This window comes from Chelonus insularis, unplaced genomic scaffold (assembly GCF_013357705.1).
Source record: "Chelonus insularis isolate UGA/USDA-ARS -01 unplaced genomic scaffold, ASM1335770v1 contig_355_pilon, whole genome shotgun sequence".
NCBI classification, from domain to species: Eukaryota; Metazoa; Arthropoda; class Insecta; order Hymenoptera; family Braconidae; genus Chelonus; species Chelonus insularis.
In genome coordinates, this window is record NW_023276520.1 from 417,221 (window position 1) to 429,912 (window position 12,692).

The 12,692-nt window shown below is 28.7% G+C and overlaps 2 protein-coding genes, 1 long non-coding RNA gene and 1 pseudogene across 4 annotated transcripts; all 4 read right to left on the reverse strand.

The window, feature by feature from the left end:
• Positions 1 to 546: 546 nt before the first annotated feature.
• LOC118066824 (neuronal cell adhesion molecule-like) lies at positions 547 to 2,217 on the reverse strand. 2 transcript variants are annotated; one of them, XM_035083166.1, is made up of 6 exons: positions 2,076 to 2,217; positions 1,838 to 1,998; positions 1,545 to 1,755; positions 1,333 to 1,460; positions 1,090 to 1,258; positions 547 to 1,017 (listed from the first exon to the last, which is right to left on the reverse strand). In XM_035083166.1, exons 1-6 carry the CDS (start codon positions 2,113 to 2,115, stop codon positions 911 to 913), a joined length of 816 nt encoding a protein of 271 aa, XP_034939057.1. In that variant the 5' UTR covers positions 2,116 to 2,217; the 3' UTR covers positions 547 to 910. The 2 variants fall into 2 exon arrangements, with proteins under 2 accessions (XP_034939057.1, XP_034939056.1); XM_035083165.1 differs by having other exon boundaries at positions 547 to 1,032.
• An 877-nt stretch (positions 2,218 to 3,094) lies between these two features.
• mtRNApol (mitochondrial RNA polymerase) lies at positions 3,095 to 8,012 on the reverse strand. The gene is made up of 11 exons (XM_035083154.1): positions 7,761 to 8,012; positions 7,457 to 7,564; positions 7,249 to 7,376; positions 6,946 to 7,169; positions 6,470 to 6,861; positions 6,050 to 6,399; positions 5,695 to 5,964; positions 3,814 to 5,588; positions 3,548 to 3,719; positions 3,398 to 3,489; positions 3,095 to 3,311 (listed from the first exon to the last, which is right to left on the reverse strand). Exons 1-11 carry the CDS (start codon positions 7,768 to 7,770, stop codon positions 3,170 to 3,172), a joined length of 3,663 nt encoding a protein of 1,220 aa, XP_034939045.1. The 5' UTR covers positions 7,771 to 8,012; the 3' UTR covers positions 3,095 to 3,169.
• Positions 8,013 to 9,162: 1,150 nt separating this feature from the next.
• LOC118066804 (ubinuclein-1-like) lies at positions 9,163 to 11,037 on the reverse strand (annotated as a pseudogene).
• A 236-nt stretch (positions 11,038 to 11,273) lies between these two features.
• On the reverse strand, positions 11,274 to 12,268 carry LOC118066795 (uncharacterized). Its single transcript, XR_004690296.1, has 3 exons — positions 12,151 to 12,268; positions 11,724 to 12,071; positions 11,274 to 11,375 (listed from the first exon to the last, which is right to left on the reverse strand). It is a non-coding gene; the product is annotated as an uncharacterized lncRNA (long non-coding RNA).
• Between the last annotated feature and the right edge of the window lie 424 nt (positions 12,269 to 12,692).

Sequence of the window (12,692 nt, forward strand, 5' to 3'; positions counted from 1 at the left end):
ACAAGCTTATCATATTTTTTTCTAGTTTATCTATCATGTTTACTAAGAATAATTGCAATTTTTTTAGAAAATTATAAATGTAAATATTTGGAATACCAGCTGTTCTTATCAATAATAATATTTAAATTTATTCTTGATAAAATAATATAATTAGTCTTGGTTTAACCATCGATTTCATTGTAAGCCTGAATGATTCACGATCATGATCAGTTATATATTCCAATCGAAGATTATATTTTATTGTTTGAAGAGTATTTTTTCGAGTGTATGAATGTTGAGTTCTTAACTACTTGCTTCTTCAGTAATTTATCTACTTGAATTCGATGTCTTATAAACTCCTCAATAGTCGATAGTGTTTTTCTTTTATCTTGATGACTTAGTTTTGTATTATTCCTATGTTTATTATTCTCTTTATGTTGATTTAACTTTGTTAACTATCATTACCGAAACTACGCAGAGAACAGATTATATTCTTGTTTTTCATTCGATAAAGTATGTTATTATTAATAACTCTAAAAACTATTTTAAAAAAAATTTTACAACAAATTATGTTATTATAATTTTATATAATCCATTTAATTACATTTGTAAAATTACTAAAATCATTTTGACAAAAAGAGTGGCAGTAAATCGACGAACGATTCATACTTTATCATGGAACTCTGTACAAATAGAATAGACGTTTCAATGCAAGAAGGTTTAGCTTTTGTGAATATTTCATGCTAGAAAATTTCTATAGACAACTCACATTTGCAACGTTTATTCTACTTCGGAGTTTATTTCTGGTTTTATTTGACTTAATTTTAGAATAATAAGTAACAAAAAAATAGAGTCATATGACTGTTAAATAATAAATTTTTTTGATGTTAATGCTTTTACATAATTACTTTTTAAAATTTTTATTTAAATTTTAACCATAAAAATGGATTATAGTTAATATACTTGCTAGAAGAATAACGAACGGTGGATTAGCTAATTTCAGTTGACCACCATGTTGCATAGCAGCTGGATGCTCACCTATTAATAAAAAAGCTTATATAAAATGATTTATATTTATTCATTTATGAGAAAAAATGTTTATAAAAGTACCATTTAGAACATGAACAATGACGCTTTTATCATTCGCATTACTTGGGTGGCATGTATAACTTCCACTGTCAGTAGGTTGAGCACGTTGAACAAGAAGGTATGATGTGGTAATCTCACCCTTTTCTGTAATTACAGACACTCCCCCTCTAGGACTATCATAATTAATCTCCTGAAAAGTGGATAATGTAATAATTATATGCTGAACATTTTAACATCTCATAAATGAAAAAAGATTATAATTACTTCATTGTTATGTGTCCAATAGATAGCTGGTGGTGGTTCAGGACTATGTCTCACTACACATGTTAGATTCATTGTACTACCTTTATTTATATACATCTCTGGCTCTCCAATTACTGTTGTCACTGGTTCTAATTATTTTTTAAAACACAAATAATGGGTTTTTTAAATCGCTCATCAATCTTTGAATTATTTTCTAGATTTTTAATACAAACCTACGACAGACAAATGCATTGAATAGCCAATGGGTGGAGTTGTTGATACCTGACACTCATAAATTCCAGTATCACGAGGCTGTGGATATTTAACTTCAAGTGTCCATTCTTCTGTTCTAGGAAAATGTGATGCAACGAATCTTTGATCTGATGTATACGTATCGATACCTACTGTCAGTAGGTGTATGTCTCGGTGTCGTATCCATGAGACCTAAAATCATGAAATAGAAATAATTATAATACTGTAAACATTTATTTTATAAAGTAGCATAAAATAGCTATTATTAACTTACCGTACGGTCTCCTAAATTGTGTACACGACATCGAAGTATTGCCGATTTACCAACTAATGCCGTGACATTATGAGATGCTGATGTATCGAAATATGGTCCACGATCAAGCGGATGAAGATCAATGTCAAGATCTTTATTTTCATTATTGCTACACCGTCCACCTGAAAGAGTTATTTATAACATTTGAATTGATTTAAAATAGTATTATGTATTGAATAGAAAGTATTGTTTAACTCACGAACAAAAAGAAGACCAATAGCCAGAAGAACACTTTTCATTTTTTTCTTACTAGCATTCCTTTAATTTCTTACAATTGACTATTTTTTGCTAATTCCTTATTGTATTTAACTGTCATCCATTGTTTACTCTTTCTTTTGGCTCTTGAATAAGTTTGATGTTTTTTATTTCAGAGTACAATGTGTTTGAGACAGCTTTGTATTATTTCTTGCCATTGTTTTTTATTCATTTATCGAACTGCATTTCTGAAATGCAATAATAATTACTTGAAATTCAAATCACAGTAAACAAGAAAAAAATAAAATTAAAAATATTGAAAATGATATTAGAATTGTTTTGTATTTTTTTATACTGTATGAGTATATTGAATAGTAATTTATTATGTCATAAATTGATGCTTTTTATGGAACAAAGAGTATTTTTGTACAGAGAAGTAATTAGTAGTATAATGCTGAAAATTTAAACGGTTGATTACACAAAACGATATTTATGTCAAATTCGTGACTTTTGTCCACTATTTTTTAGTTAAACAACTAAACAATGAAGTAATCTAGAATCCGTAGATTATTGACAGTAAAAAAATAATGCACATTATAATGAAAAGTTCCATACCAAAGAACAATATAAATTGTTTAATTATTTGAAATTTATACACAATTTTTCAAAATTCGCCATTGAATTTGTGGCCAATGATTATGTACTCCAAAAAATATAAATAAAATTCAACTATGTAAGGCTATCATTCAGGTAACCTCGGATCTTCAAAGACGCCTCAAATGGAGATTGACCCTCTTGCTATTCTTGATATTGCGCATGCGTCTATTTGTTTCGTATCAATTGTCAAATTTATTTAAATTTCTCTATATGTCTCTATACTTGGAAAATTTCTCCAATCTCTGTATATAGAGATTGGAGAAATTTTCCAAGTATTCGAGATATATACTACAACAACAATGATGGGATTGCTGTTTATTAATTGTTAAAAAATTTATTAATTATAACAATATTACAATGTCTTATTATAATAAATAATCTGAGATTATTTTTTTACATAAATAAAAATTTGATGTAAATCTGTTTTTTAATATAAAAATACTAACTAAAGAAGTACGTAGATTCTAAAACTTTTTCCAATTGAAAGGTTCCTTTCTTTGGGACACTCGTTAAAATTTGATACAATTTTCTTTCAGTGAGAATCTTTTCCAAATCTTCATCATCATTATCACTATCTAGTTCTCTAAAAAAATAGTAAAAAATATTTGGTTAATAAAATTTTAGAATAATTTATAATATTAAGTGACTGTCAATGAAAAAATTACTTACTCTATATTATCAATATATTTTTTAACAAAAAATTCCGATAAATTTTCAAGTATTGGTTCTGAATGAAGAGCCACGAATTGCTGTCTACATATCTGTAAACAAAATTGAAAATAATATTTGTATAATTTTTATTCAATTTTTCGTCATTACCTTATTCATGATTTCTACAGAACATGGATGTGTCCAAAAACAATCATGAACGGATACAAAAGTGATTCCTTCATGTTCACAATGAATACTTGTTAACATCATATGACACGAGTCCAAAGAATGAATAAAATTTGGAGCAAATGCATTTTTTTGTTTTGAAGTATTGGGTTTTCTATGAAAAAAAAAAAATTAATTATATAAATATTCTAAAATGAATACTTAAACATAATAAAGGAAGGAATAAAATTTAACGTAATAGTACTTACTGAATAGCATCAATACATGAATCTTTGAATGATGTTTTAGCAGGAATTGTTCTGCTGTAAGGTTGAACAATAGGTAATCCCAGTGGAGTGACCCATTCTATGTTTTGTGCCTTATTTTTCGAGATAATTTTTGCACACTCAGTGAACCAATCTTGGATTTTCTTTGCACTCTCAAACATTGTCCTTAAACTTTCAAAGGTTTTTTGTGCAAGATATAAGCTACCAATCCATACGTATTCTTGAGGAAAATCATCTAAATCTTTCAATTGTCGAGCTATTTGTAGCCGAGCACCAAACTTTGTAACACCATAAACAGTTGTCATAACTGTTTGCTTAATAATTTTACGTTTTACAAAATTTTCTAATACTTTTGCAATCTCTACTCCACTTTCTGCATCTTTACGTCTAAGTTCTTCAACCTTGGCCACAACATCAGTGTAAACGTCCTGAGGTTTATCACTAGGATACAAGTTAACACTTTCAGCACCAATTTGATCTCGTCCTAATGCTGCATAATGCTGTAAGCCATTGCAACTGCCATCTTGATGAATTGGAAAATTGCAAATATATTCTTCAGGATTAGGGGTTTTCAGTGCTGCAGCTATTTCCTTACAAGTAGCAAGTGTCTGCCAGGGTTCTTCAGACTGTTTCCACCACATACGTCCGGTCATTGGTTTTTCTGCACTATCTATAATGTCATCCAATATTTCATTTGCATATTTTAATCTGTCTTCTATCGAGTTTCTTTTTTTTAATCCAGTTAAGTTGATAGCATGAATTTTCAGCCAATTTAAACCATTTGGACCTAAAGGTTTCCCCATCGCGAAAATCAATAGTGAACGCGCTAAATCAGCACCCAGATGATTAAGATGAGGAGGCACAGGATAAACTCGTCCTCGAAAGTCCATGTTATGAGGAAGCCAAAATATTTTATCTCTAAAATGATTTGCTAATGACAATCTATAAAGTGTATCACACCATAAAGAAAACATTTCATTTTTTCTTCGTTTGTATTCTAATCGAGCTTTTATAACGACCTTTCGATCAGCTTCTGTCGAATTGAGGCGTAATAAAGGTGGTGGAGAAAGAATTGATGGTGGTCGAGGAACAGTTAGTTGATCACAACCACCATTACGAAATACATCAATTGCTATATCAAGAATTGGCTTATTTACCTTCCAAGGTATAGATGCAAGTTGATTGAGACAGTCCAATGAAGGCCATAAATTTTTAGGCTCTGTATTGACTAGCCGCTTCATTTGTTCTGAAACGAACAAAGGCAATCTAACGAAATCTGTTTTTAATAATAAATATCCACCATTATCAATAGATGACCATGGCCTAGGTGGGCATTCTGATGGAGTCAGTGTTGTTTCAAAAGTTAACGTCTCTGGCTTTGATTCACGGTATATTTTAGAAAGTACAGGATGAGGTTTTATCTCTTCTACCAAATGTTTAGAATTATTGTATCTGTATATAGAATAAAACGCAGGGAAAATCCGTTTTGATCCATGTCCAGTTTTTAAAGAATTTGCCTCAACTTTGATGTCTTTTAAAATTATGTCATATAAAAATTTACCCACTGAAATTTGTAAATTTGAAGGCCATTGAACTGATTCATATTCCAGAGAGAAATGAGGAGATAATTGATCTGACAATCGTTGCCATGCTGTTCGGTTATTTGAATCATTTTGACCATTTATGTACCAATTATAATACTTTTCATATACTTTTTCCAAAACATTAACGTAGCCAACATTCTGTTTTTCAACTAACTAAAATGAAATAAAAATATATCTTTCAAGTATAACTTTAAAAACTCTTTTCAATTTTTTATTAGTCTTTCAAAAGTCTCCAATTGATGCAAATATTTTCACTTACTTCATATTTATCATTGATGTATTTTCCTAATCTTCTACAAAGAGTTGAGAGAGAAGGACTATAATTCTCGGATCCAGTAGCTAATTTACGTATTTCCAACAATGTTGCAGTAATGTATTCCTCTTTGTCTAGAATACTTAAGCACGGGTATAATACCATGGAATTAGGAATGGGTTTATGTTCACGATTTTTTAATGCCTTTAAATCTCGATCAAATGCTTCAGAAATTGTTTTCCTCCATTGTGATTCGAGCCTTTGAACTTCTTTTTTCTAAAATTATAATCTTAAATATTAAGATTTGATTTCTCTGCATTAACTTGATTTACATTTAATAAAAAAAAAATTTGATACGTACATAATGATCAATAATTTTCGATTGATCTATTTTTTCAATACTTTTAATATCGATACTTCCATGAATTTCATTGGCTAGTTGTCTTTTGAAACTATCTTTTAAATTATATAATATTGACCGATTCTCCGCAGAAATTTCTTGTTGCTTCTTATGTGATACTATTTGATTTAAAAGATGGCAGTTATAAGATTCATCTTTAACAATTGGTTTAGATTTAAATGATGGTTCTAATACTGCAATGCCTTTCAACACATTACTGTATTGATTCAATTTAAATCTAGAGTTGATTAAAATATCATCAAAGGTGATATTCTGTTTCAGCATATTTGCATGTATTTTTGATAAAAATTCTATAAAAAATGGTAATTTATTAATATTTAATATCAAATAATATAATAAATAAATGATTAAAAAACTCACTTTTTTCTCTTGATGGATTATTAATAATGCCAAAGCATTCAAAGATAGCTGCATATGTATTAACCGTCATTTCTAATTGATCTTGTTTAATGATTTCTAGTAATTCTTTCACTTTCTTTAAATTCCCTCGAGAAGCGTAAGCTTGAAGTAAAATATCGTAAAGCGTAATATCTTTAATCACAACAGAGAAAGGTTTTGCATTTAATCTTTTTCTGTAATACATAACAGTATGATAGGCACGACCAATCATACCGCCAACAATACAGACACGTAAATACGCATATAAAGTTCGTGTTAAACTTTCTTTATGGGCTTGTATTTGTAAATTATTTATTTTCGGTTGATTTTTCAAGCCTGGACCTTTTCTTTTTTTTGCACTTTCTGCCAATTTTCTGAAATAAAATATAAAGTTTAATAATTGTTTTAAAATAACTTCATCACCTTTCTTCTATAACTCCGATTATTTATTTATCCACCTTTTCTTTTTTGACGTCTCCAATTCTTCTTCTTCGTCATCTTCTTCTAACTCTTTCTTTAAAGTCTCTGTTGAAAACGAATTCAATAAAGAAGTACTTTTAATAATAGAAGCAGGATCAGAAACCCCGGAAGAATGCAAATCTTCAATCATTGCCGTAGGATCTAACTTCACTCTTTCATCTGGAGATTGGTTTGTATACAAACGATGTATATTATCAATACTCTGGAACAATGGTTTAATTTAATCTCACATACATCATTTATATCATGTTATAACATTAGATGTTTCATCATTATTTTACCTGACTAGATATTCTTCTATCATTACTTAGGTCTCTAGAATCATTTAATTTATAGTATGACCTTACTTTCATGCCATTTGTTTGTTTAATTTTTTGCAACTTATTCAAAGTAATATCCGATTGATTGGCTATCAAAAAATATAGAAAACTCTTATAGTGTAAATTGCATAACAATTGCAATTTTCAACATCACATGTTATAGTTTTACCTTCTGAAAGTGCTGCATATTTTTTAGATCCTCGTTTACATTTTAATTGTTGTGGCAAAATAGCTAAATTAGCAGTTGATTGATATCGAAGTTGAGAAAAGTTGAGAACTAATTGACACAAACAAAATTCATTTCTATTATTTTTGGTAAAACTAGTGAAATAACCTCAAAATAAAATTTGTGAAAGCATAAATTTTATGTAACAGTCTTTAATTTAACAACTATGATGCAAAAATAAATAAAAGACAGTATGATGTTTATTCTGTTGCTTCTTTCAAATCAATATTCATTTAAAAATACTTACTTTTAATCATACTCTGTATTCGGCAATTTGATATGAATCAACAGTAACACTTTGTAGGTGCAAACTTCGGTTTAAAATATTTTAATATCACAGAAGTGACATTTATTCATTAAATCAAATTACATTAATACACAATAGATGTACTTTAAAAACTATGTAAAGTGTTACAAAATTTTCAATATAAACTATTTATTAGTATATAACTAAAGCAAGAACCAACACAGGCATGTTGGTATCGGAATTTGCACGAGGAATTCCATCTCTCCTCAAATTTTATTTATATTGTAATGGTCATGCGCAAGATAATAAAGCTGGTAATTCGCTCTAATAATTTGTATGAAATATTTTGAAAATTTAGAAATCTATTTCATCTTTCTTTGCCGCTCATTTCTTCAAGGATTAAAATGTTGTTTTTTTCGTTTTTTTTTTTACTAAAAAATACAATATTAAAAAATCCCACGTCATATGGTTGGACCAGAGAAAGAGTCGTCTTCGGGTTTTTTCGGGCGAAGTACCCCCACCATAACTAAAATAATAAGCGCATGCGCCTAGCTGGATCTTGTATTACTACGCCGCGCGGTGAATATAAAAAAGCACATGTTTGATTTATCAAATAGCTTTTTTATTATTAATGTATATTTATAATAAGAATATAGGGTTAATCAGATAACTTGAATAAAAACCACAAATATTAAGAGAAATTTTCTCGATAATTCTTTTAATTGTTAAAATATAAATATATTTATAATATTGTAGTGAGATAATTATAATCATCATAATCGCAACTTCATTATGTCTTTACTGTCATTTGGACCTCCACCTAATCGTTTATAATACCTTTCTTCAATAAGCCTGAAAAAATAACATTACATTTAATCAGATGAAAATCGATCAAACGTTGGAGTTGTAGTGCTTTGGATTGTATTAAAAATTGATCTCAATGTCAGTAAATAAGCGAACTTGATTCCAAAAATTGAAAGAACATTTTTATCAAATGAAGGTATTTAAATTACGTAAATCATTGAAAATGTATATGGAATAAATAAAATTAAGTAAATTATTTGAGGGCATCTTACCCACAGTACCGATATATCTCCCGATATAAAAGTGGGCTAAGAAATAAAAAAAATGACTATTTTTCATAGTCAATTAAATATGAGACCAAAACACTAAAAGTCAGATATTTAATATTTTTTAAATCTAATATAGCTTTACAGTAATTGACATGTCAAATACACTTTCTGGCACGTATTCTATTCATTGATTTATCATTAAGAACGTCGAAAATTGATATTTTGCCAACAACTGTGCTGCCTATCTCATGAAACTTATAATTTTTAATTTTCTACTCAATTTTTAAGATTAGTAGGTTAGTATAGTTATCACGGAATTTTTTTATTACTCACTTTTCATCGGCTATTTTCTTATTTTCTTCATCCCTTTGCGACGATACGATTCGATCTATTATCGTTTTTAACCTGCAACAATACATATTTCATGTCCAAAATAAATATCATTATAATTGATTTATTACATATACCTTTGAACAGGTTCTTTAACTCTTGTTTCAGCATCTTGAAGACAAGCTTTCTAGCACGACTACTAGCGTAATTTTACTACAAGATAAGAAATGCGCTAAGTGGCCGTAAACCTGCGACCTTATTGTTGATGACTCTGTAGCGCGTAATTTTTTTTCTAAGCTGAAATCCATCAATTGTTTATTTATTATTAAATATATATTATTAAATATTCCATTGGTTATTTACTAAATAATAATTAAAACAAGTGATTACCTTAACAATGTATCATTAACAGAAGTACCAAAAAATTTTATTTTTCCTTCTTTACTATTTTCAGCATGCTTTTTAAGCTTTGTAATAATTTCTTTTACATCTTCTGGAAGATTATCTGGTAAACGAATATCAATTTTTTCAGCATCTTCACATTCCGATGATGTCCCAGCTGTGCATCGTGATTTACCAGAATCTATTGTGTCTCGGCTAGATTCATCATCAAGTTTACCATCATTCACAACACTTCAATAGCATCATCTATATTATTATCTTTACCGGAACATTTTTTGATTCAACCTTCTTTTCTTCAGTGCCATTTGTAATATTTTTTTCGCTAATTTTTTTTCTTTTGATCTAGATGCATCACATTGCAGCCTCTTTCTCTCTTCTTGATTTTCTATAAAACTATTGTCTACTTCCATACTGTCATTTTTTGCCTAATTGAGTTATCACCATGTGAATGATCATGATTTTTTTTCTTCCGTTTTACCCCATTATCATAAACAGATTCTTTTCACAGTTATCATCTAATTTTAATTTCTGTAAAAATGGTGATATTATAATAAGTATTAATGTTAAGTTGTTTTAATATTTATTTATTTACCTTGGTTATTGGTCCGTTGAGAACTTCTTCAGTATCATCATCATCTGATGTGTCAAGATCTCTTTCTCTTCGTTTAGAATCTGGACTATCTTCTTCATCATCATCACTACTTTCGCTTTGATTTGTTTCTTTGACACTAAATTCTAAAGGTCCACTGTTAATATAAAAACCTCCGTAAGCAGTATTTACTCCTTCAGGAACAACTTCATCATACTATTCGAGTAAATTAATTAAACAATTGTTAATATTTATAATAAGTTTAATTAATATTTGTTACTAATGTACTCACCGCGTCTGTATTATCTATAAAGGGATCATTCTCATCATATCCTGCTCCAAGATCAACTTCGTCATATTTTTTCTTTTTCTTTCCGGTCATTGAGTTGGTCCCTAATGACACATTATATTAATATAATTTAATAAATAGATAAATAAAACAAATAATATAATTCAAAGTTTCAACCGTACATATTTAGCTTCAAATTTTCGAGCTACTTCTTTTAATTTGGCATCATCATTATCATCGAAAGGATCCAATCCATTCGAAACATTTTCATTGAGATTTTTCAACTCCTTAGCTTTCTTTTTCTGAAAAATAATTTTTTTATTTATTGAAATGAGTATGGAATGTTTTTTTTCAATTACTGAAATTTTTTGACTGTTTAAACTATTTTTTGTTTTATCTCTTTTCTGCAGATTTAATCCCCATCGATTAGTTTCTTTATGATTTGCTTTATGTGCGTTCAAAGTATAAGAAAAAATACTAACATAATTTGTTTTTAAAAAATTATAATGTAATGAAGTAAGAAAGAAAAATTTATTACAAACATTAAACAAAAGTACGAAACTCTATTACGTTACTCAATGATCTTTTTTCCATTTTTTGCTCTTATTGAAAGAATGAATTAAAGAAATGAAATGATTAAAATATTTATGATAATAACAGATTTCATGATAAATATCAATTCAAATAATTTACCTCCAAGTAAATCTATAGCTTCATTAGATATTGCTCTTGGGAATTTTATTTCTTCGAGAAAAATTAAAGTAATAATTTCTCATGATCATTTCAATTATGAAATGGAAGACCACTGTATATCTTTTTATACATCACAACACCAATACTCCACCAATCAACAGCACCTCCATAATCGTTATCCTCTAGAACTTCTGAAGCTTAATATTCTGGTTTACTGTAGAATATCTTTGTTGATCGTCCTGAATATTCGAAAAATTATTAATTAAATAATCAATAAATTGATAACAAATAATCTCTCCTAATGAAAAGTAGAAACTATTCAAGAAAAATAAAATGCATTAAAAAGAAATTAAATGTTCAATCAATTTAAAATCAAAGACAAAATATCGAAATTAAATTCAATACTTCATTGGAATTATTCTTGCTAATCATGTGGTTTAAGAAACAATTTTGATCCTAATAAACACATAGTGTAAGATCTATTATAAAAACATAGTTATCATTTCAAGTTATAGAAATAATTATTCAAAGTATTTCAGATAGAAAGAACCAAAAAAATAAATAAAATAAAACAGGAAACAACTCACCATAAGTTATGTCTTCTTGACATAGTCCAAAATCAGCGATTTCAATATAACCATCTTTGTCCAGCAAAAGATTTTTCAGATGCAAATCTCTGCAAATAATCTCTTGAGAATGAAAATAATTCAAAGCAGATATTCTTTCAGCACCGTAAAACCTCGTACGATCTTCCCTGAAAACACCAATGACAAAAATCAATTTCATTCATTTTCGGTAAACTTAATATTAACTCTTACAGAATATTTCATTTAAAAAATATACTTAGCTTCTAAGGTTTCGATTTCACATACATCACATGTTTAATACTGACACCATCTTCTGTACCATCCTCATCACTGCAATATCCGTTTCACCTGAAAAATAATAAAATTTATGATGAATATTTTAATTTGGTATTATAATATTAGATAAGCATGCTGTTATGATTCTTACCGGTTTCTCAAGATGTATTATCTAACTCGTAGCTCAATCCTCTTGTTTGTGACGCTTCAATACCGGAAAGTACATCTTGTTGGTGATGATTTCATCCAACATTTGACCCCGAATTTGCCTCATGTCACTTTGCGTAAAGTTGAACGGTTCATCTCTTGAAATGTGCTCAGCATAAGCACAAACGAATACCCCACAGTCGTAACCATTTGATTGCCTTGGAATTCCCTGAAAAAATGAAGTAATGATGATTTATAATATGGGATGACAGTGTGCCTCAATAATTCATAGCAAACTTACCTTGGCATGGTTCATCGTCCATGTAGTTTGATCAAGAGGTTGCCCTTCAACTGCTTCGTGCTCTCTGCATAAGTAATCCATGATAGTCTGAGAAAAAAATTACATTTATAAACATCTATAGACATTTGTTGGTAATATACAATTATTGTTTCCATGATTGAATTTATTAAATACTCACAAAAGACATGCTTCATTTCTTCTATAAAGGCTGTCATAATAAGTGATGGACTTATTTTCAAAATTAA